Source organism: Mustela putorius, unplaced genomic scaffold (assembly GCF_011764305.1).
Source record: "Mustela putorius furo isolate JIRA1106 unplaced genomic scaffold, ASM1176430v1.1 tig00537227_pilon_pilon_pilon, whole genome shotgun sequence".
NCBI lineage: Eukaryota > Metazoa > Chordata > Mammalia > Carnivora > Mustelidae > Mustela > Mustela putorius.
The window spans coordinates 35,703,240-35,726,423 of record NW_025422368.1 but is presented as its reverse complement, the minus strand read 5'-3'; the positions used below and the strand labels follow the sequence as shown (position 1 = coordinate 35,726,423).

The window sequence follows — 23,184 nt, the reverse complement described above, 5'->3', positions numbered from 1 at the left end:
ATGATTACTCACTTAATCCAACATTAAACAGTCTTAAAAAAACAAACCTCAGAATGAGTATTAATATACCAAAGTTTTTGTATATAGTACCCTCTATTCTCCCTCCAGTTTTTTAGGTCATACTTTACCTTATCTAAAAATAACTGTTACATATTATACTCTCCGAATTTGAATCCTCCTTTAGTTTTTATATTACAAGTAATTATATATTTAATGTGCTTCATCAAACCTTTTTTGATATCTCACTCATCATTTTGGTGGTCTAAAGCTCAGACCCTAGCACATTTTCAGGAATGATTCAGGGAAATTGTATTTTTTGACTTCCTGCATGCTGGTAATAGTGGCTTTATAGGATAGAGTCAGTTATAATGTATTAAAAAAAAAAAAAAAAGCTTGCCTCACATTTTCTTACTCTTGAGAATCTTGAAAATACTACTCCACTTAATTCTAACATGAAGTGAAACTGTGGGAAAGTCTGATGCTAATTCAGTTTTCTTTTCCTTTTAAGTAATTTATTTTAGAGGCCAAAAGAATACTTTTTTCTCTATAGAATAATTTTACTAGAATATGTCTTGGTGTTGTTTGCTTTGACTATTATTCTCAGGTACATAGTGTTTTCTTTTCTTTGCTTTTTTTTTTTTTTTAAGATTTATTTATTTAATTGAGAGAGAGAGATAGCACACACAAGCAGGGAAGGAGCAGAGGGAGAGAATCTCAAGTGGACACCCCACAACCCTGAGATTATAACCTGAGCCAAAATCAAGAGTCAGGCATTTAACCAACTGAGCCACCCAGGTGCCCCCAATAGTGTTCTCTCTTTCAAACTGAACTTTAAAATCTTGTTTTAAGTAATTTTTCCTGACTTATAGTTTTTCTTATGTATTCTATTTCCTTGCTTTGGTTATCTTCCTAAAAAGGTCTTCTATTTGTGTTGCTTCTTCTTTGACTATCTTCAATATTAGTTACTTCCTCTCCCACCCTTTTTATATTTTTACATTTCATTTTGGTCTTCAGATTTTTCTTCCTTTTCAACTCCGAAGATCTTTTCTGTTTACTCACTCTTCGGTCCTTCCAATTTAACTACCTTTACTCAAATAATTTTTCTTCTTTTAGTTATAATTCTTAGTTCTGTCATCCCTTCTCATTTCTGAACTTTTTTTTTTTTTAATGTAGGCTCCACGCCCAGCATGGAGGCTCGAATGTGGGGCTTGAACTCACGTTATCAACTCCAAGTACAATGTTATATATTAAATTCTCAGACCTTATTCATTTTCTATCTTAAGGTTTATACCCTTTTACAAAACCTCTTCTTATTTACACCATCCCCTCAACCCCTGGCAACCACTTTTCTGCTCTTTGTTTTTATGAGTTTAACATCAAAAAAAAAAAAAAAGTCCAAAAATATCTGATACCATTCAGTATTTCTCTTTACCTGGCTTGTTTCACTAAACCTAATGTCCTCAAGGTCCACCCATGTTATCACAAATAGCAGGATGTCCTTCTTTCTCATGGCTGAATGATATTGCACTGAATATATACATACATCTTCTTTATCTATTCATCTATTGACAGACATAAACATTTTTAGGTACTGGCTATTATAAATAATGCTGCTATGAACATGGGGGTGTAAGTATCTCCTCAAGAACCTATTTTGATTTACTTTCGAAATATACCCAAAAGGGAATTACTGGGTCACATGGTAGTGATATTTTTAATTTTCTGAGGAGCCTCTATACTGTTTTCCAAGCTGCCTACACCTATATACAATTCCCATCAACAGTGCAAAAAAGTTTCCTTTTCTCGACATCCTTGCCAATACTTAACTTTTTGATGACAGAAATTCTAAGTGTGAAGTGATAACTCACTGTTGTTTTAATTTGCATTTCTCTGATAATTAGTGATACTGAGCTCTTCCTGCAGCTGACAGCCATGTGCAAATCCTCCTTGGAAAAATTAAACTAAGTTCCATTGCCCACTTTTTAATGACATTTTTTACTATCAGGCTACATGAGTTCTTTACATGTTTTGGATGTTAGCAACTTATTCAAACATATAATTTACAAATATTTTATCCCATTCTGCATGCTGCCTTTTCATTTTGTTGACATTTTGTTTCCTTTACCATGCAGCTTTTTTAGTTTGATGTAGTCCAACTTGTTTATTTATTTATCCAACTTGTTTTGTTGATAAATCCAAAAATCACCACCAATAATGATGTCAAGGAGTTTATCCCATGTTTTCTTCTTGGAGTTTTATGGGTTCAGGTTTTAAATTTAAGTCTTTAACTTATTTTTGAGTTGATTTTTGTGTATGGTGTAAGAAACAGGTCCAGTTTTACTCTTTTGTGCAGCTGCCCAATTTTGACAATATCATTTATTGAAGAAGAGACTATCCTTACATTATTGTACATTCTTGGCCCTTCTGTCATAAATTAATTGTTCATATATGCACTGGTTTACTTCTGGGCTCTCTAATCTGTTCCACTGATCTTTATGTCTGTTTTTATGCCAACACCATACTGTTCTCATTATTGTAGCCTGTGCAATGCAGTTTGAAATCAGGGAGCATGGTGTCTCAAAACTAATAGGTGGTTTTTGTGGTTCCATACAAATATTAGGGTTGTTTATTCTATTGCTGTGAAACACTTCATTGGAATTTGATAAAAATTGCACTTAATCTGTAGGTGGCTTTGGGTACTATGGGGATTTTAACAAATTAATTCTCGAAACCCATGAGCAGGGATTATCTTTCCATCTATTTGTGTCTTCAAATTTCTTTCATCAGTGCCTTATAATATTCAGGTTACAAGTGTTTAACTTCCTTGGTTAAATGGATTACTGTGGGCTATATACATATTTTTTTATGCTATTGTAAATACAATTGTTTTCTTAATTTCTATGTCTGATAGTCTGTTACTAGTGTATATAAATGCAATTGATTTTTGCATATTGATTTTGTATCCTGTACCTCTACTGAATTTATTAATTCTAATAGTTTTGTGGTGGTTTTACAATTATCTTTATATAACATCATATAACATGTAACTGCAAATACAGACAGTTTTACTTAATCCTTTCATTTATGGATGCTGTTTATTTCTTTTCCTTGCCTAAGTGCACTGGCTAGGAACATCAGTACTAAACTGAATAACAGCAAGAGTGAATGAACATCTTTATCTTCTTTGGATTAGGAAAAAAAAGCTTTCAGATTTTTACTTTTGAATATAGTTAGCCATGGGTTTGTCATATATGGTTTTTACTATGTTAAGGTACATTCCCTCCATACTCATTTTGTTAAGACTTTTGTCATGAATACTGCGTTTTGTCAATGCAATATATCTCACTGATCATTGTGTATGATCCTTTTAATGTACTATTGAATTGGTTTGCTAGTGTCTGTTAAGGATCTATGCATCTATATTCATTAGGAAGACTGGTCCATAGTTTTTCTTATAGGTTCCTTGTCTGGTTTTGCTATCAGGGTAATATAATAGCCTCATAAAATGAGTAAAGATCCCCTCTCTTCTATTTTGTGTAAGATTTTAAGGACTGTTATTAATTCTTCTTCCAAGTGTTTGGTAGAGTTCACCAGTGAAGCAATCTGGTCCTAGACTTTTGTCTGTTGAAGGTTTTTCATTACTAATTCAATCTCCTTACAAGTAATTGGTCCATTCACATTTTTTATTTCTTCATGAGTCAGTCTTGATAGGCTGTATGTTTCCAGGAATTTACCCATATATTCTAGGTTATTCAATTTGTTGGTATATACTTGTTCATAGTAGTTTCTTCTGATCCTTTGTATTTGTGCAATATCAGCTGTAATGTCTTCTCTTTCATTTCTGATTTCAGTCTTTTTTGTTAAGTCTAACTAAAGGGTTGTCTATTTTGTTCCATTCTTCAAGAAGGGCTCTTGATCAGACAGATCTTTTCCTTCATCTTTAGAGTCTCTATTTCATGAATTTCCACTCTAATTCTTTAGTATTTCCTTCCTTCTGGTAACTCCAGGTTTAGTTTCTTATCTAGTTCTTTGAGTTATAAATTAAGGTTGTTTGAGATCTTTCTTTTCTTTTTTTTTTTCCAAGATTTTATTTATTTATTTGACAGACAGAAATCACAAGTAGGCAGAGAGGCAGGCAGAGAGAGAGGAGGAAGCAGGCTCCCTGCTGAGCAGAGAGCCTGATGCGGGGCTTGATCCCAAGACCCTGAGATCATCGACCTGTGCTGAAGGCACTGGCTTTAACCCACTGAGCCACCCAGGCGCCCGAGATCTTTTTTTTCTTAATGTAGTCATTTATTACTATAAAATTTCCCTCTTAGGACTGCTTTTGTTGTACTCTAAGTTTTGGAATACTGCATTTCCATTTCCATTTGTCTCAGACATGTCTTTATTTCCCTTTTGATTCCTCCCTTGACCCACAGATTGTCCAGGAAGATCTTGTTTAATCACCATATATGTGCAAATTTTCCAATTTTTAACTTTTTTTAAACTAAGGAATAACAGGGATTATATTAGTTTCATGTATTTCAAAATAATCACCACAATAAATCTAGTTAACACCCATCACCATACATAGAGTATTTTTCTTATAAGGAGAACACTTAACATTTACTGTTAATAACTTTCAAGTATGCAGTATAGTATTATTAATTATAGTTGCCATGCAGTACGTTATATCCCCCTGAATTATTTATTTCATAATTAAAGTTTGTACCTTTTTCTTCTGACTCCTTCCATCCGTCCTTTGACCATGCCCTACTCCTGCCTCTGGCAATCACCAATCTATTCCATGTATCTATGAGCTTTGGTGGTTTTGTGGGTTTTTTCTTTTCTTTTTTTTTAATTCTACATATAAGTGAGTTCAGTATTTATCTTCGTCTTACTTCTTTCACTTAGCATAATGTTATTCCAGATGGTAAGATTTCATTCTTTCTTATTTCTGAATAAAAATATTTTTGGAATTCACAAACATTTTCTTCATCCATTCATCCATCAAAGGACACTTAAGTTGTTGTTTCCATACCTTGGCTATTATAAATAATGCTACAAAGAACATGGGGATGCATATGCATTTTTAAGTTAGTGTTTCTGTTTTCTTCAGATAGATACCCAGAAGTGGCATTACCAGATCACATGGCAGTTCTTTTTCTTTAAGGAATCTCCATACTGTTTTCTATAGTGGCTGTGCCAGTTTACATTCCTACCAACAGGGCACAAGAGTTCCCTTTTCTCCATATCCCTGCCAACACTTATTTCTTGTCTTTTTCGTAACAGCCATTCTAATGGGTATGAGGTAATAATTTTCCACTTTTCTTCTTATAACTGATACCTAGTTTCATACCACTGGTCAGAAAAAATGCCTGATATGATTTCGACCTTCTTAAATTTATTAAGACCTGTCTGTGGACTAACATATGACCTATGTTGGAGAATGTTTCATATGCACTTGAGAAAAATGTGTATTCTGGTACTATTGGATGGACTGTTTTTAAACATCTCTTAAGTCCACCCAGGCTAGCAGGTAATTTAAGGCCAATGTTTCCTTATTGATTTTTTGCCTAGGTGATCTCTTTGTTGCTTAAAGCAGGATACTGAAGCTCCCTAGTATTGCTGCATTGCTTCCTATTTCTCTCTTTAAGTCTGTTAATGTTGGCTTTATGTTATTTAGGCACTGTGATGTTGAGTGTATGAATATTTACAAAGTTATATCCTCTTATTGGACTACCCCCATTATCATTATATAATAGACATTCTTTGTCTCTTGTTACAGTCTGTGGCTTAAAGTCTATTCTGTGTGATATCAGTATCACTGTGTGATATCAGTAAGCCCTGCTTCCTTTTGATTTCCATTCACATGTAATGTATCTTTCCATTCCTTCACTTTCAGACTGTGTGTTCTCTTAAAACTAAAGTCTCTTTTAGGCAGACAATATAGTGAGTCTTGTGTTTTTATCCATTCAGCCACTCAACATGTTTTCACTTAAGAATTTAGTCCATTTCTATGTAGTTACTGATAGGTATAGACCTAATATTGTCATTTATTTCATTGTTTTCTGGCTATTTTGTATTCCATTTGTTCCTTTGTTCTTCTCTGCTTTCTTTGTGATTTGAATTTCTATAGTAGTATGCTCAGATTCCTATTAATCTTTTCTATTTATACAGATGTTTTGCTTTTGGTTTTTACCAGGAGGTTTACGTACAACACTGGCCACAGCAGGGTTCAGTGAAGAGGAAATAATAAGATCCATGCCCCAGTATTTCCCTGTAGGAAATATAAGGTCAGGCTTCTAATTTAGCAGACATCCAGGGGCTGACAGCAATCCTCCCAGGAGACCAGAGAAGTCTGCAGACACCACCTCCACCTTTTCTCTCCAGCTCAATCCAAATCTCAAGTATCTCTACACAATCAGCTTATACACACATCTGGTGTCCCTAGCTTTTATAAATGTCACCCAAAGGAAGAGCCCCTGGATCACCCGTCTCTGAAAGTCAATGGGGCCTGCATTCATACTTCGCACAGGACTGAGGCAATGAAGTAGTTCTTAAATATGGGTTAAATAGCAACCTCTTCAGTGGCTGTATACCTGGGTCCAGGGCAGAGGGAGCAGACAAAATGTCCATCTCCAAGTCTGTCTCTGGAAGACCCCTAACTATATACTTTCCCAGCTACTATGTGGGGGATCCAGCTTCCAATCAACCTACCTACATCTAGGTGCTGTGATTTTCCCCTTTGGAACACCTGGCAAATCTTGGCACACTGGGGAGTCCCACTAAGAATAAAGAATAAAGAAAGAAGTCCCACTAAGAATAAAGAAAGCAGTTTGGGCAATCACAAAAGTTTGAGAAACAACCAAGAACTCAGACCAGGATGTTGATAAGGTAAGGTTCATGTTCTACAGAATACCATTCCATCCAGACTAAGAAGGGAGCCTTTTTTATCTAATGTATAGAAACCAACACAGAGAGTCAAGAAAAATGAAGAAACAAAAGAATATGTTCCAAACAAAAGAGCAAGTTAAAACTCAGAAACAGACCTTAATGAAACAAAGATACATGATTTACTTGATGGACTTCAAAAATAACAATCATAAAGATGCTCACTAAGGTGAGCAGAACAATACATGAAAAAGGTGAGAATTTCAACAAAGACAGAAAATACAGGAAAGACAAAAAAAAAAAGAAAATCAGAGAGGAAAAGAATTCAAACTGAATTGAAAAACTCAATAGAGAAGTTCAACAGACTAGATCAGGTAGAAGAAAGTATCAGCAAATTCAAAGACTGGGCAACAGAACTCATCCAAAGAAGCAGAAAGAAAAAAGAATAAATATGAAGATGGCTTTAGGAGACCATCAAGTGGACCACTGCTCACATGATAAGGGTCCCAGAAAGATAGGATAAAGTGAAAGGTGCCACAAGTTTATTGAAAGAAAATGCCCCCAAACTGCCCTAACCTGGGGAAAGAAACAGACATCCAAATATAATGCATAAACTTTCAAGTAAGATGAATCCCCCCCCAAAAAAAATCACACCAAGACACATTATAACTGAAATATCAAAAGTTAAAAAACAAGAAGAACAACAGCAGAAATAGAACTTGTTTCACACAATGTAATCCCCATAAGACCATCAGCATATTTTTCAGCAGAAACTTTGGAGGCCAGGAGGGTTTGGCAAAATATATTCAAAGTGCCAAGGTGGAAGGGTGGCAACTGCCAACCAAGACTACTCTACCTAGCAAAGCTCTCTGAATGGAAAGAAAAATGAAGAATTTCTGAGACAAGGAAAAGCTGAAGGAGTTAATCACTACTACATCAGCCTTATAGGAAAGGTTAAAGGGACTTCCCCAAGCTGAAACAAAAGAGGCTAATTACTAACAAGAAAACATGAAAGTATAAATCTTACTGGTAAAAAGGTAAATACATAGTTAAGTTCAGAATACTCTAATTCTGTAATACTGTTGGGCAAATCACTTACAAATCTAGTATGAAGGTTAAAAAATTATAGTAAAAATAACTATAATGTGTTAATAGATGAATAAGGTAAAAAGATGTGAACTGTGACATCAGAAACATTAAATGTGGGAGGAAGAGTAAAAACTATAAAGCTTAAGATGCATTCAAAGTTGTTACTGGCTTAAAATACTGTTATAAATATAAGATGTTCTTTATAATAACCTTAAATGGGATTTTTACTTTGATACTGCTGTGTGTCTCAAGTTTATGGATAATTAGTTTTCCTGAAATTTTAGAAGATGGTGTTTAAGGCAGTTTTTCTACAGAATTCACTCTTCTGTTGTTTTCATGTAATGTTAAACAATATGGTAGCTTCCTTTCTGAGACCTCCCAGCTCTTTCTCAGCCTATCCTTATCTGAACCTTCTCTTTCCTTCCTTTTTTGATCCTCTAATTTTCCCTGTTTTGTTCAATTTTTATGCCACTCTTGTATTCAATTTTGTTTCCATTCAGTGCAGTACCCTGTGCGCTGGTAGAGACCTTTAGCAGCTCCATTTCAAGAATTCTTTGGAGCCAAATTGCTCTATCCTGTCTTTACCATGAACACATTGTACTTGGCTGATACTGGAGTGGGCAACCCTCCCCACCTCATTTCAGCTGCTGCTCTTAATATAGTCCACCACATTATCTAGTAAATAGTTGAGGCTATTTTGGAGGTCTCCTGCTTTTAAGATCTGTGAAACACCCCACTCAATTCTCTCAGCTTACTCTTGTACAAACAGTAACGCTATGGAGGTGCTGTAGCTCTTAGTGGTTTGCTCTTACACCTGCTTTTTCATCTGGATGCCTGAGGTTAGTTTCATGGTATGTTTCTGGATTTGCTATTCATTAGTTTTTGTGTATTTTGAGGAAGTCAAAAAAACAATGATATGGCCAGATTTACTTCCTACCATCCCTCTTAAAGCCAAATTTGAAGTTCAAACAAAGAAATTGTGTTTTTATATTCATCATATACTTATTATTTCTCATCTTATTTCTATTTATTTTTAAACCATTTTGTATGTCTTTTCATTTTTTTTTTTTTGAAGATTTTATTTATTTGACAGGGAGAGACAGTGAGAAAGGAAACACAAGCAGGGGGAATGGGAGAAGAAGCAGGCTTCCCACCAAGCAGGGAGCCCGATGCGAGGGTCCATCCCAGGACCCTGGGATCATGACCTGAGCTGCAGGCAGCCGCTTAGTGACAAAGCCAAGCAGGCACCCCTTTCCATTCTTTTAAAACGAGGCAAAAACAAAAACAAAAAAACTTCAATTCCATAATTACAAAAACTTTATTTTAATAAATTCTTTAAATTCTTTCATGATTTTCAATACTTCTAAATGTTTCCTGATTCATAATTCAGATAACTCACAAATGTTCACACTTGGAAAAAATGCCTTCAACTGCTCCTAAGACTCTCTGTTTCTGTTAAGACCTTAAGAATGAGACTACTAGAAACCAAAATAATCGTTCAAACACAAGAACATAGATAGTATCCTTAAAATTCTGAACATGATCTGACTAGAAATTCCATGTTTATGTATTATAACTTTGTCTTCCTTGAATATTGGTGTGCAGCATGCATTCAGATTTCTTCCTAGTCCTGGGGTCAGCAAACCACAGCCCACTGACTTATCATATGTTTTGTAAGTAAGTTTTACTAAATACATAAGGAAATGGGCATAGATGTGTTATCTACAGCTGCTTTCACACCACAACAGCAGAGGTAAGTAGTTGCAACAGAAATCATATTGAGCAGCACCTAGGGGCTCTATGGATAATTCTAAGTAGGATAACTGTTGTTCAGGGTGTCCAGCACACCACAGGATGTTTACCATCTCTGACCCCCCATAAACTAAAAGTAAAATGCCAGCAACACTCCCACTCCTCGTTAACCAAAATTTCCCACACTCTGGGAGAGAAAAATTATCCCTGCTTAAGAATCACTAAAGAACTAAATTAGCTCAGAGTAAAGAAAAAGAAAAAGAAAATACAGTCTGTAAATTCTAAATCCTACCAAGACAGATGAAAATGTAGTTACCTCTTTTTGAGAGCAAACTAAAAGTCTACTCTTCTTCCTCTTTGACATTCAGCCAAAAACACATTAAGTTCTTAATAAAGTTAGCCTTTATAATCTGATTATGATATTAAAACACCATGATATTTACCTAAAATTTAAAATTAAATTTATGAGGCCATCTTACCGATTTGTTCCATCCAGATTTGATTTGTGGATGAAATTTAGTTTTGCATCTGCCCAATAAAGCTTCTGTTCCTCATAATCCAAAGTCAGTCCATTTGGCCAGTAAATTTCAGTGTTTATTATAATGAAGCGACTTGAACCATCCATTCCAGCACGTTCTATCTTTGGTACTTCTCCCCAGTCTGTCCAGTACATGAACCTAAAAACCATATAAACAAATAAACCCATGATATAAGCAGGTTAACAGCCCAGTATTTTGTAATTATCACTATTAGACAAAGAAAGCTTTCTCAAAAACACTACTACTGAAACCCTTAGAAATTATCAAAATTTTAATAATCTACCTTTTTGTCACCACCCTGGTAAGACTGATTTAGGCAAGCATCATCAGCATGCAAAAAACTATGTGATCAGAGTTTACTGAGGAAAAAGGGTATTTACACTGTCTCCGTGCATCTCCCCACAGATTATTTATTAAGGACAAAGGGGAAAATGGTAACTTTAGAGAAAATAAATGTGCTGAACACTACCTTAAGCCCATCATCTAAGTTAACATGATCAATGAAAGAGGGAACAAGTTGGTGTCATGTATGTGACATACTTGCAAAGACAAACCATATTTCATGAATATTCTCTTGCATTGTATTCTTGCAAAAAAAAAAAAAAAAAACTATAACCTCACCAAAATTACGAGGAAAGGGAGAAAACTAAATTGATGAACATTCTAGAAAACAACTGGTCTTTGAAAATATCAATGTTACGAAAAGGATGGCTGAGAAACAATGTAGATCAGAGGGCAATAAAGAAACATGGCAACTATAAAGTGCATAATTCTGGACTGATCAGTTGAGGGAAGCGCTATGAAGACATTATTGGGAAACCTCGCAAAATCTGAAGGATTGTCAAATTGTATAACAGCTATGTACTGATGTTAATTTCCTAAATATGATCATTGTACTGAGGTTAGGGTATGAGGTTAGGGTATATAGGATTTCATTGTACCATTTTTGCTTCTATTCTACAAGTTTAAAATTTTTTCAAAATACAAAAAAAAATGGAAGTCTCCTATTAATAGTCTCATTCCAGAGGTAAAAAAAAAATTTTCTTTGTTAAAGGTAAAACTCTTAGTATACTATATTTCATGGAGTAGGCTCCATGCCCAGTGTGGATCCTAATGCAGGGCTCAAACTCACAACTGTGAGATTAAGACCTGAGCTGAGATCAAGAGCTGGATGCTTAACCAACTGAGCCAACCAGGCTCCCCCAAAGACATATTTTTAAAGGTAACGAGGGTGCTATGAACTAGATATTATGTACTCAATAAATGTGTTCAGGCACAACTAAAATTCAAGTATAAATTTTACTCAAAAAATTGGTGAAATAGTAAATTAAGATGATTCCACTTGTACAAATAGATATTTCATATAAACTGCTTACTCAATGAAATTATGGGAAGAGAGTATGAAGTAGGGAATAACATACTTCCTAGACACAGGGCATTGTGCTAATGGTTTTATATACTTTATCTCACTTAAGCAGTGTTATGAAATATTATTTGTCCATCACCGTATTTCAGATGAAACAATTCAGAAGTTAGTATACTGCTCAAAGTCAGAGAGCTAATAAATGGGGAACAGAAATTCAAACCTACATCCCCCAGATTCCAAAGACAATTCTTATCACAGGTCAGAGCTTTAAGTTATAAGGAAAAGAAAGCAAAGTATTCCCTAAAATGAGGATAATGACTGGATATCATCCAGAATGAGGAGCAGGAGAATGATTAGATTTATGCAAGGTAAAACTATATTAAAAAACAAGCCAGACAATATTAGACCATATTAAAATTTTTGGGTTTTATTCTGAGAGTAACATAAAGATACTTCAAGACTTTGAAGACTGGAGGTGAAATGACTAGCTTTGTGAGGTTTGGGGAATAGGACTGCTAAGGAAGAAGGGATTGGCTACAGTGGAGAAAAAGACTAGAGGAAAACTAAAAATAATACACAGAGGCTCTCCTCTAAAACCAAAGAAAAACTAAGAAAAGATAGTAAAAAATAATTAGTCTCTGAAAATTGATCAAAGGATAAACAACAAAATGAGAAGCATTTACTCAAGAAAATCTACTAACTCTCAGAGGAAAAGTGACAATTCAAGTTGTCAATGTGACAAGTTACTTGCACCGCCATCCACGCTGCTAGATTTATGGCACCAAAGTTCTACCCTGAGCAGACACAACAGACCTTGCTACCTGGCTCTGCAAGAGAATGCTGACTTTATTTGAAGTAATGGAAAAGTCTATGCCCAGGAATGTTATCAAAAATAAGAGTGCTCTCCACAGCAAACAATCAGAGAGGGCTATTATCCCAAGCAATACTAGTCCAAAAAGTGTAAATGTAATGTAGGTAAATTTCACTTGAAATTTATTTAATGGACACAAGACTTTACTAGATACTCCACAAAAGAAGACACATGAGTAGACAAGTGGCACATAAAAAGATGCTCAATTTCAACAATCATCAAGGATATGCAAATTAAAACTACAGTAACAAAAATAAAAAATAAATAACCCCATAGTAACATACCAACTCCACATGCACTAGAATGGCTAACATTTAAAAGATTAACAATACTAAGTGTTGGTGACAAGTGAGCAACTGAAACTGTCATACACCACTAGTATAATCAGTTTGGAAAACAGTTTGGCAGTATCTTATAAACTTATAAACTCTATGAATCAACAATTTCATGTTTAGGTATTTATCCAAGAAAAATAAAAACATATCCACTCAACAACTGTATATGCAAATTCAAAGAAACTTATAACAGCTAAAAACAAGAAACAACATAAATATCCATTAACAGGATGATACATAAACTCTGGTATATTTATCCAGTGGAATACTACTTAGCAATACAAACAAAGTAACTATTCTTACATTCAACAAGAATGGATTTTTAAAATTAGGCAAAAGAAAAGAAACTAGACTCAAGAGTACCTACTTCATGACGCTTAGATGAAGTTCTAGATACAGCAAAACTTATCTATCGTGATAGAAATCAGATCGGTAGTTACTAGAGTGGAAACAGAGGTTGACTTGAAGGAGCCAGGACAGCTTTCTGGAGTGAGGTGACGGAAAATTTGGGGGGAGTAATGGTAGACATATACGTTTATCAAAACATCAAACTTTTATAAATATAAAAATATGCATATTTCTGCATATAAATTATATCTCATTAAAGTTGCCTAGAACACATATAAGAAACAAGAGATGATTTTTTAAAAGCTAATTCAAAAGTACCTTCTTCTCTATAGAAGCATATCCTAGCTTACCCAGCATTACTCCCTCCTAGGTGCTCCTGGAACAGGTTTCACTGTACTTACCACACTTTATATATAAATTATGAAGAACTCATATGGACTGAACATAAGCAATTTGCACACCATCCAGATGGATACAGCAGTAAGTGGTGTTGTCTATTCTGTATAATAAAATTTAGGTATTTCTCACAAATGTCATTAACCTAAGTAAGCATTAAACTTATAAGTAAAAATTTGGTATCTAGTTTAGGGTGAAATAAAAAGCTAACAAATGAATTATCTCAATAAGAATTTCAGTAATAAAATTATTTACATGCTGCTGCTTCTTCAAAGCTAATAGATAACTCTCACATTATTTAACAGTAAAAAATGTATCAGGTCATAGTACTTCAAGGATAAAGACTTCAAATACAAAAAGAGAAATGGAGACATCTATCAAGAATGATAAAAGTTTCGAATTTTTAAGTGAATCTTATGGGTATTTTCATTTATCCAAATATTTAAAATGCAAAATAATAAATTTCATCAATACTAAAATTTCCATGTTATTTGATTAACACTTAAAGTAAAAACTCATTATAAATTTAATATAGAAAGGGAACGAGGCACAGGAAATAGAAAAACACAGAAGTGTTTTATAAAATGCCAAGATATTACTCAATTTTTTAAAATGTACTAAATACCTATTAGGAGCCTTGTATCACCCTTGATATAATACAAAAATAAGCAAGGCAAAACAACTGCCCGTATGAAAATTGCATCTAGGCAAGGAGTGATAAATGTGGCATGAGTTGTACGAACAGGGTGCTATAAGAATACAAGGAATTGATACTCAATCAAGCTAGTTAATGTTAAGAGTTTTCAATAAAAGCTTACCAGAAGAACAATACTTTTATTTAGGTAGTTGCCAAAAAGAGAAACAGCATTCCCAGAAGAAGACACAGCATTTGAAAAAGACATCAGAATTCATGACATGTTCAAGAACGAGCAAAAAGATCAGCAGAGCTGCAGCATATAGTATATTTACAGTGGGGAACACCTGGCCAAAAAAAAAAAGGAGTCCCACTGAAGGGACCTATTCTGCTGTACAAAGAAGTTTGAACTGTATAACCTATAGGTGGTGACAAGGTACTTAAGACTAAGCAGAAAAGTCAAGTCGTAAGATTATCCTTTAATCACTGGTGATAACACCAAGGGACTGGCTAGTAGGGGAAGAAATTACAGAAATATTCCAAATGAGAACTAATGAAGACAGAAGCTGAAAGATGGATCAGTGTGGGAGAAGAAAGATCAACAAGAGAGAGTAGGATGGCTCTCAAGAGTTGGCAAATTTGAATGAGTCCATATTGGTGTCATTCAGCAAAATATGGAATACAGAGTTTAGGGGGCAACATGATGATTTCAGATAAGGATGAAATTAGCATCTTCACCTCATTGTTTTTCCTTATATAGCCAAAGAACCAGTCAACATAGTAAAAGAAAAGCTAGAATAAAAATTAAAGGAAAGCAACATAGAAAAGGCAAATAAATTTAAAAGGATGTTAATAGTCAAAGTTGGACTATAGTAACAGGGCAAAAGAAACTTCAATAAAAAACTGCATATGAAACCAAACCAGCCCCAAAGTGTAAGGGTCAATGGGAATATAATGGGACAAATTATGGTAAAATTTTATGACCAGTAGAAAAAAAAATTCTGACTCTAATGAGAATGAAAAGAAAAGGTACCATGCAAAATTCATATATCCATCCACTTCCTGATCCCTGAGCCAGTTCCATCTTAACTTTGGTTAGTAAATTGGGCTTTTAAGTGAAGAGGAGGTTGGAGATTTCAAGGATATGTTTCCTGATAGAACTACAAAGAAAAAAACTGTGAAGAAGTGTTATAATTCCATGCTTCCCCTCTACTTAATTATTTGTGTTGGTATTATATCTTAAAAATAAGAGATGATTAATAAGATAGTGAAAATATTCATTTTAGAGGATTTGTTTTTAAGGAAAATGTATAGTAATCAGATGAAAAACATTCTACTATTAAGGGACAAGAAAGAATATGGAGATGGCTTTGCTGTGACAATATCCATCAGAATGGAATTCTACATGTATAAACTGGTTTTCACAGAGAAAATTAGATTGCTAAGAATGATCCTTAAATGCCCAGTCTAGGTGACTAATTTTTAAAACCTAGTGGGCATAATACAAAGAATGTACTTAATTCAGAAATAACATTTGGTATACTACTAGAAGAAAAAGCTTATAAACCTGGGAATAAATAATATACTAAATCAATTTAATTCCCTACTATTATTAAAAAAAAAATGCTAGCTATAGTACAGGCATACCTTGTTAGACTATGTTCTGTGGATACCATGCCTTTTACAAAATGAAGACTTGTGACAACACTGCAAAAAAGGAAGTCTACTGGAATCTTCTTCCAACAGCATCTGCTCACTTCATGTCTCTATGTCACATTTTAGTAATTCTCCCAATATTTCAATTTCCCACCATTATTATATTTGTTATGGTGATTGTGACCAGTGATTATGACTGGCTCAAAGTTCAAGTGATGATTAGCATTTTTTAGTAATAAAGTATTTTTTTTCCTCAAAGTATTTTGTAATTAAGGTATATACACAGTTTGTTTAGACATAATGCTACTGCACACTTAACAGACTACAGGACAATGTAAATATAACTTCATATGTATTGGGAAACCAGCAAGTTCACCTGACTCACTTCATTGTGATATCCACTTTATTGCCATGGTCTGGAACCCTCAATATCCCCCAATTATGCATCTTCCCCAATTGCTGTTATCTACAATCCTCTTTCTGAAGAAATTATAAGTGATGCATTTTCAGCTCCTCTAAATATAATAATGATGATGTATTAACTGTCTGGAAGGCCTCTCTCCTCCTTCTATACACTCTCATAAATATCCTGATTCTTCAGAAGAGTTCAAACGTCACCAAATTTTGGTGAAGCACTTCACGACTCCTTCAAGCATACTCTCCTCTGTACATTTCAAATAATACAATATTAGGACTGTTTACACACTCCTACCCCTCTTTATTCCAGGTCCTTGTTTTATTTATTGTTGTTATTATTTATTGTTTTATTTATTGTTATCCCTTATCCTAATAAAACCTCATATAATGGCAAGTGTATGTACAGTCAGCATTCAAATGCTTAATGTGTCTGCGACACCTGCCATTCTGTATGTGTGTATTATTACAGAAAGCATGTCCTTAAAAAATAAAGGCAGAATTCTATTTTAATGAACATCATTATTCTTCTACTATGCTCCAGTTACAAGCTGTTTGCTATTCCTTGAATGTGCAATGGCATTAGAGTCTGGCACGTAGTGTTCCTATTGACTAAAAGCTATTACCCATATTCATACACTGTCTCCCTGGAAAAAAACTGCTCACTCGGCTAGGAAATGCCAATCTGAAATAGCCCCCCAAATAAAACTGAATACTCTTTCCTTTGATCCCCCACTGTACAGATTTCTATAGCAATATCTGTAAAGCTTTACTGGAACAATATTTCCCTAAATTTAAAACTGGTTTATAACTAATAAATCTATTTTTAGATAGATAAATTAGTCTATTTAGTAGACAGCATACTAATATAATTATGCTATTCATGTTTTGCTACTGGGTCACTTCAGAGGATATGCTAGATTATCCCATCACCCAAAGCTAGAAGCTCTACATAGATAGCTCCACTTTTTTTATAATGCCCTGGTGAAGAGAATTTCTTTTTTCAAGATAAAATTATTTCGGTCATGCCTTTAATTACTGTCTGATACACTACAGGAATCTGGAAATTAGTTTTTGAGGAGAATCTTGCCGTTACCCTTGAGTATTTCCTCAGTTCACCTCTCAAGCTCATCTTAACTACTTTTATAGGGGCCTATATTCTTTAGATACATGTCATTCTCTGAGAAACCATCTTTACTCCTGATAATGAAACTGATTTCTACCCCCATTAGTCCTCATAAGAAAGCTGCTATAATATCCATAGTGACAAATTTCTTTGGTACTGTTCCTGCTGAATCAGGGCAAAAGTTTGGGTTTTGCCTATCAGACAAACCAAGAAAAACAGAAAATGGAGGCGGAAGAGAAGGAAGCATCAGTAAAGCAGCAGCAGCAAGGCCCACAAGCAATCCATGCTGGTGAGGTTGGGGGCAAAAGCAAAAGCTAATTAAATCCAGTTTGAATTAATCCATCCTTCTTTAACCCAGTTTTGCAAGGAAGCACTACCAGCACCTTTAGGAGTATCTGTTGCCTCACATCAGTGAGAGTATGAACAGTGGTAAATATGCCACCTAACAGTGATGCCATCACTGAACCAGGTCTGTGGTATGATTTTTATTAACATTGTACCTGGCTACATACTCCAAGCCTGGTTCTTCTACAACTTAGGAAATTTTATGAGTAACCCAATAATGTCTTTAAAAATACCTTTCCTGTTTAAACCACGGGGATTTCTATTACTTAAAACTATGAATATTCACATGCATTTTTAGATCCAACACCATCCAAAAGCATCACCTTAAAGTTTAGATGGTCACTTCAACACTTCTACCAACACAGCCTCTTATGTTAGAAGTCTCCCCATATCAACATCTTACAAATGACATGTTTCAAAAGTTTCACAGCTCTTCCCTCAATCTACTAGGACTCCTCTCATAAGGGCCAATGTCAACATTCATGAGAATGACTAGCAGAGAACTATCAGGCAAATTACATCCTGAAACTTCCATCTGTACACTTATCTAAAACATTATCATGATGAAAACTGATGTAAAGTGGAATAATCTATGACAGAAAAGCCAAATTCGCATTAAAATTTGGCATTTATGCCACCATAAACAATGAAAACTCAACTAACCTGTCTGATTTACTCACTACTCACTTTCATAACTTCAAAACCCAGTAACCACCAATTCATAATGACCATGACATAACCAGTTCTTGAATATTCAGAAGCTAGATTTGTAACTATAATTAACAATTATGCTATGGTCTGAAAGTCTCTCACCCCCAAAACCCTTATGTTGAAATCTCCCAATGTGATGGTATTATAGGAGGTAGGGATTCTGGGGTGATTAGCTCTTAAGGGTGGAGCCCACATGAATGGTATTATTGCCCTTATTAAAAAGGCCCAAGAAAGCTCCCTTGCCCCTTTCTACCTTGTGGGATTTCAGTGAAAAACAGCCATGTAGAAAGCCAGCCCTCACCAGACACCAAAACTGTCAGTACCTTGATCTTGGGTTTTCCAACCTTCAGAACTGTGAGAAATAAATTTCTGCTCTTTATAAGCCACCAGTAATGGTACTTTGTTATAGAAGCCTGAATAGACTAATACAAGTTTTCTCGACCACAATGTTTCTTAGGCTGTGCTCTCCACTCCAAACACAAATACACTAATAACAGTAATACTAGTGATGATAATGATGATGCCAATTTTCAAACCTGGCAGCATTTGGAAATGACTTCAGAAATTCTTAAAGTATCAGTAACTTGGGCTCTTCCATCAGAGATTCTAATTAATTTGGTCTGGGTTGGGACCCACACACATCAATATTGCCTAAAAGCTCCTCGACCTTCCAACTGACACCAGCTGTCAGCATGTTCCATCACAGCGCAGCCCTCATGGCATCCAAGCCCACGGTGTCGGTCGGGCCCCAGTGGGGACCTGGGCATGCTGGTGGAGGAAGGTGCAAAAGGTGACAATAGTTTTGGGAAAGCAGAACATGCCGCCATCCACTTCATGTTGGAGGAGATCGACTCCTACCTGGACCACCTTCACAGAGAAGAACCACCACCTCCATGCCTGCCTCCAGGAGCTGCTTGAGTCCAGCTGGCAGACATGCCTTGTGTTCCAGCAGCAGCTGGGGAGGGTCCTAGAGGCACCAGTCCCTAGGCTTTGGGAGCCACCAACCAGCCCTAACCCTGCCTCCCTGGGCTAGGCTCTGGCCTGGGCACTCACCACCTGGCTTAGATACCTTCTCAAGGGCTGGCCTTACAGGTCTGCCTGCCTGGGCCACCTTTCTGGTACTCCCCTTGATGTGCCTGGGCCAGCCCCTACCACCTGGCATCCTCTCCTGGGGTCAGGTGTGGGCCTGTGAACCACCCGCCTTGCCTGCCTATCCAATTCCAGGGCACTTCCCCACTCTGCTCAGGCCTTGAACATCACTTTAACAGGTGGACAACAAAATAAACAAATAAATAAATAAATATTTTTTTAAAATTAAAAAGATAAAAGCTCTTCAAGGAATTCTAATTTACTTAGGGTTTAGAACCAGTGAAGAGGAATCTGATTTCTTTTTTTTTTTTTAGGAATCTGATTTCTTGAAGCATCTGTTTATCCATAGCACTTTGTTCTTTCATAGTAGCATTAATATATTTAACTCACTAACCAGTTGGCCCTAAATATTAGTTAATAAGTAGCTCTTAAAACGGTGGAAGATTATATAAGGAAGCAAAGCATCAAATAAATTACTTCCCACACAACAGTCTTCCGTATTTCCCTCAAAAGTTTTATAACTTGAGAAATGGGATTTTTTAAACTTCACAATTACTGCTAAAATTGTACTAAGTATAAATACCCAAAAATATATAAAGATGAAAGTAGATTTTCAAATCTCTATTACAAATTTTCAAACTTTTAGATTTCAATTCTTTACATACAAAAATATTTAGTGGCAACCCTCAATGGAGTTTTAAGTGTGCTTGTTCACTGACGGTCTTACACACACCAGAGCCTCATTTTACTTATAGGATATGAACAAACGAATATAATAAATATCCCTTAAAAGCTCTTATTCTTAATTTGGAACATGCTGCCAAAACGGGGGGGGGGGGAGAAGAAGCATGTTAGTTACCTATGATTTTCATAAAAATATATACACTACAAATAGTCACTTTGACAATCTTTAACTTTGACACTGTGTGACTCACATCTACCCTTAGCTATGCCAACTGAAGTGTGAAAAAGACCACAGAACGAACGTTTTTTAAGGTAATTACAGTTTTTTTGTTTTGTTCTTCAGGTAGGTCCAGTCAAGTAGGAGATCAATATTTAAGAAGCCATCATGACTTTAACAAAACCTCATCACTCAAAAGCAATTAATAATTCTGAGATTTCACCAGGGACAACTGGCATACTTCTAAGCATTTAAACACTCCTGAAAATAAAAGTTATCGCAAATTACTCTCTTTTTCAAGTCCACATAGATCAAGCAGAGAAAAGTTTTCAACCTTAATCAGACACCCATGGCAGACAGATACACCGCAAAGCCAACTCACTCTTTGTGGAGGTAGGGGAGACATCAAAACTCTTTGACAAAATTACTGACTCCATTTCTTTCTGAGACTCCAAGAATCAGGGTGAAATATGATCTAGAAGATCTCCAGTCTTCTGATAATAGTGCTAATTTTAGAGCTACCTGGATACTATCTAGAGCCAAAAAGCAGGAATAAGTTACTCCTAATTTCACCGTGGAGTCAAACAAGTCAAAGAAAAAAATTTAAGGTAACCACTGAAAAAACAAAACAGAAGCAGTTATTTAAAACTTTTTTTTAAACATCAGAAAAATGTATTTTAAATAGGTTCATTTCACAAAGATTTAGTTTGCAAAAGAACACAAAACAGGTAAAAACAGTACCAAAGACCTTTAAATTACTAAAAGCTAAACGTATTTAAAGTAAAGAGCTAATCCAAAGAAAGTACAAGAAAAATAAGGGGAGAAGAAATCCCCAAAGTATTAGAAAAAAAGAAAAGAAAGAAGGCACCACAGAGAAAAGCACAGGAAAAACATGCGCTTACAAAACTATATCAAGACAAGTTTTTAGAAACCTGAACAAGCTACAACTATTAATAAAATCAAAAGAGTAAATTTATCTTTCCTAGGTAGGAGCAAAAGGGAGGACAGAGCCCACATATCTACTGGTAAACCCTAAAATTCTCTAAAACCAAATAATTCTAATCCTAAGACAAAAATTACGCAGACAGGAAAAGGAAACACCCCAAAATAGGAGAATAAAGAGTCTTCTCATATATATAGAATATTCACAAGAATATAGGCCATGTAACAAAGAACTGAAATATAGTACGTTCTTTGGCCACAAGAGAATTAGACTAGTCTCCCTATAAGAGAAAGTTATCTACAAAATCCTAAAAATTTGGAAATTAACCAATATACTTCTAAACACAGATATGCAATAAATGATTAACCCTGCCCTAAGAGAGGTCTGGTCTTTGCCCTCAGCCAGGGCAAAGGTTAATTTCTAAACCCTTGGACTGTCTTCCTGAAAAGAGTCTTTTGGACTCTCTGTCTAAAGATAGTCTTTTTGTTTCTCTGAGGCCATAAGCCACCTCAGATAATCTAAGTGAACAGTGTGATTAGGTCGAATCTCTAGAGGGGCTAGAGACTAAAGTCAGCCAAACAGGAAGTAATGACCTGGTTTGCATTATTCTGCATGTTCTCACACATTGCAGAAGTAAACAGTCCACACAACTAACTCCACTGGAATCTCCCATTTGGAACTCTCGTGGACCCTGTCTTGTGCACCTCTTTCCCTGGTTGATTTCTATGGTATTTCTATTTGTATTGATATAAACCATAACTAACATATAACAACCTTCAGTGAATTCTGAGAGAGTCCTAGTGAATGACTGATCCTAAAGTTAGTCCTGTGGACCCCCCATGTGCAACTGGTGTCAAAAGTGAAAGTGGTTTTAAGGAGGGTATATGAACAAAATAGATGAAGGGGATTAAGAATTAAAAACTTGGGCACCTGGGTGGCTCAGTGGGTTAAGCCACTGCCTTCGGCTCGGGTCATGATCTCAGGGTCCTGGGATCGAGTCCTGCATCAGGCTCTCTGCTCAGCAGGGAGCCTGCTTCCCTCTCTCTCTCTCTGCCTGCCTCTCTACTTGTGATCTCTGTCAAATCAACAAATAAAATCTTAAAAAAAAAAAAAAAAGAATTAAAAACTTAGTTAATAAATAAGTCACAAGGATAAAAACTACAGCATAAGGAATACAATCAATAATACTGTAATAACCTTGTATATCGACAGATGGTAACTACACTCATCACAGTGAGCATTTTATAATGTATATAATTGTTGATTCACTATGCTATACACTTAAAACTATTGTACTTCATGTCAACTATACTTTGATTTTAAAAATAAGATCTGTCAGCTAAATTTAAAAGCTTTAGAAAGAACAATTTTTGGGGGGGAAGAAAGCATGCAAGGGGCAGGGGGTTGGGGGGAAACCCAAAGAGAGAGGAAGAGGAACTCTTAAACAGGCTCCATCTCCAGTGCAGATCCAATGGGGGGGGGCTCAACCTCATGACCCTGAGCACCATGACCTGAGGGGAAATTAAGAGTCAGATGCTTAACCGACTGAGACACCCGCGGGCCCCAAGTGCTATACTTTTAAATAATATAATTATGGAATATAATTTTTAAAAATCTCCTGTCTAAAAAAACCTAGAGTAGCCTATGTTTTACCAGCCATACCCTGACTTATATGCCAACCCAGGTAGAGCCTAAATTAGTGACTTTACCCAGGGATTAATCATAATCAGCCCTGAGAATGGGGGCCATCTGTCCCCCAAGCTGGACAACACCACCCTCCCTGCTTAGAAGCA

The 23,184-nt window shown here is 35.6% G+C and overlaps 1 protein-coding gene across 2 annotated transcripts in view; it reads right to left on the bottom strand.

Annotated features, from left to right (window-relative positions):
- The window catches only part of LRP6 (LDL receptor related protein 6), a 169,520-nt gene that overhangs the window by 102,322 nt on the left and 44,014 nt on the right, over positions 1–23,184 (bottom strand). For both annotated transcript variants that reach the window (XM_045073353.1, XM_045073354.1), the window contains exon 3: positions 10,197–10,394. In XM_045073353.1, the coding sequence (XP_044929288.1) occupies positions 10,197–10,394 (198 nt within the window). The remainder of the gene's footprint in view (positions 1–10,196; positions 10,395–23,184) is intronic.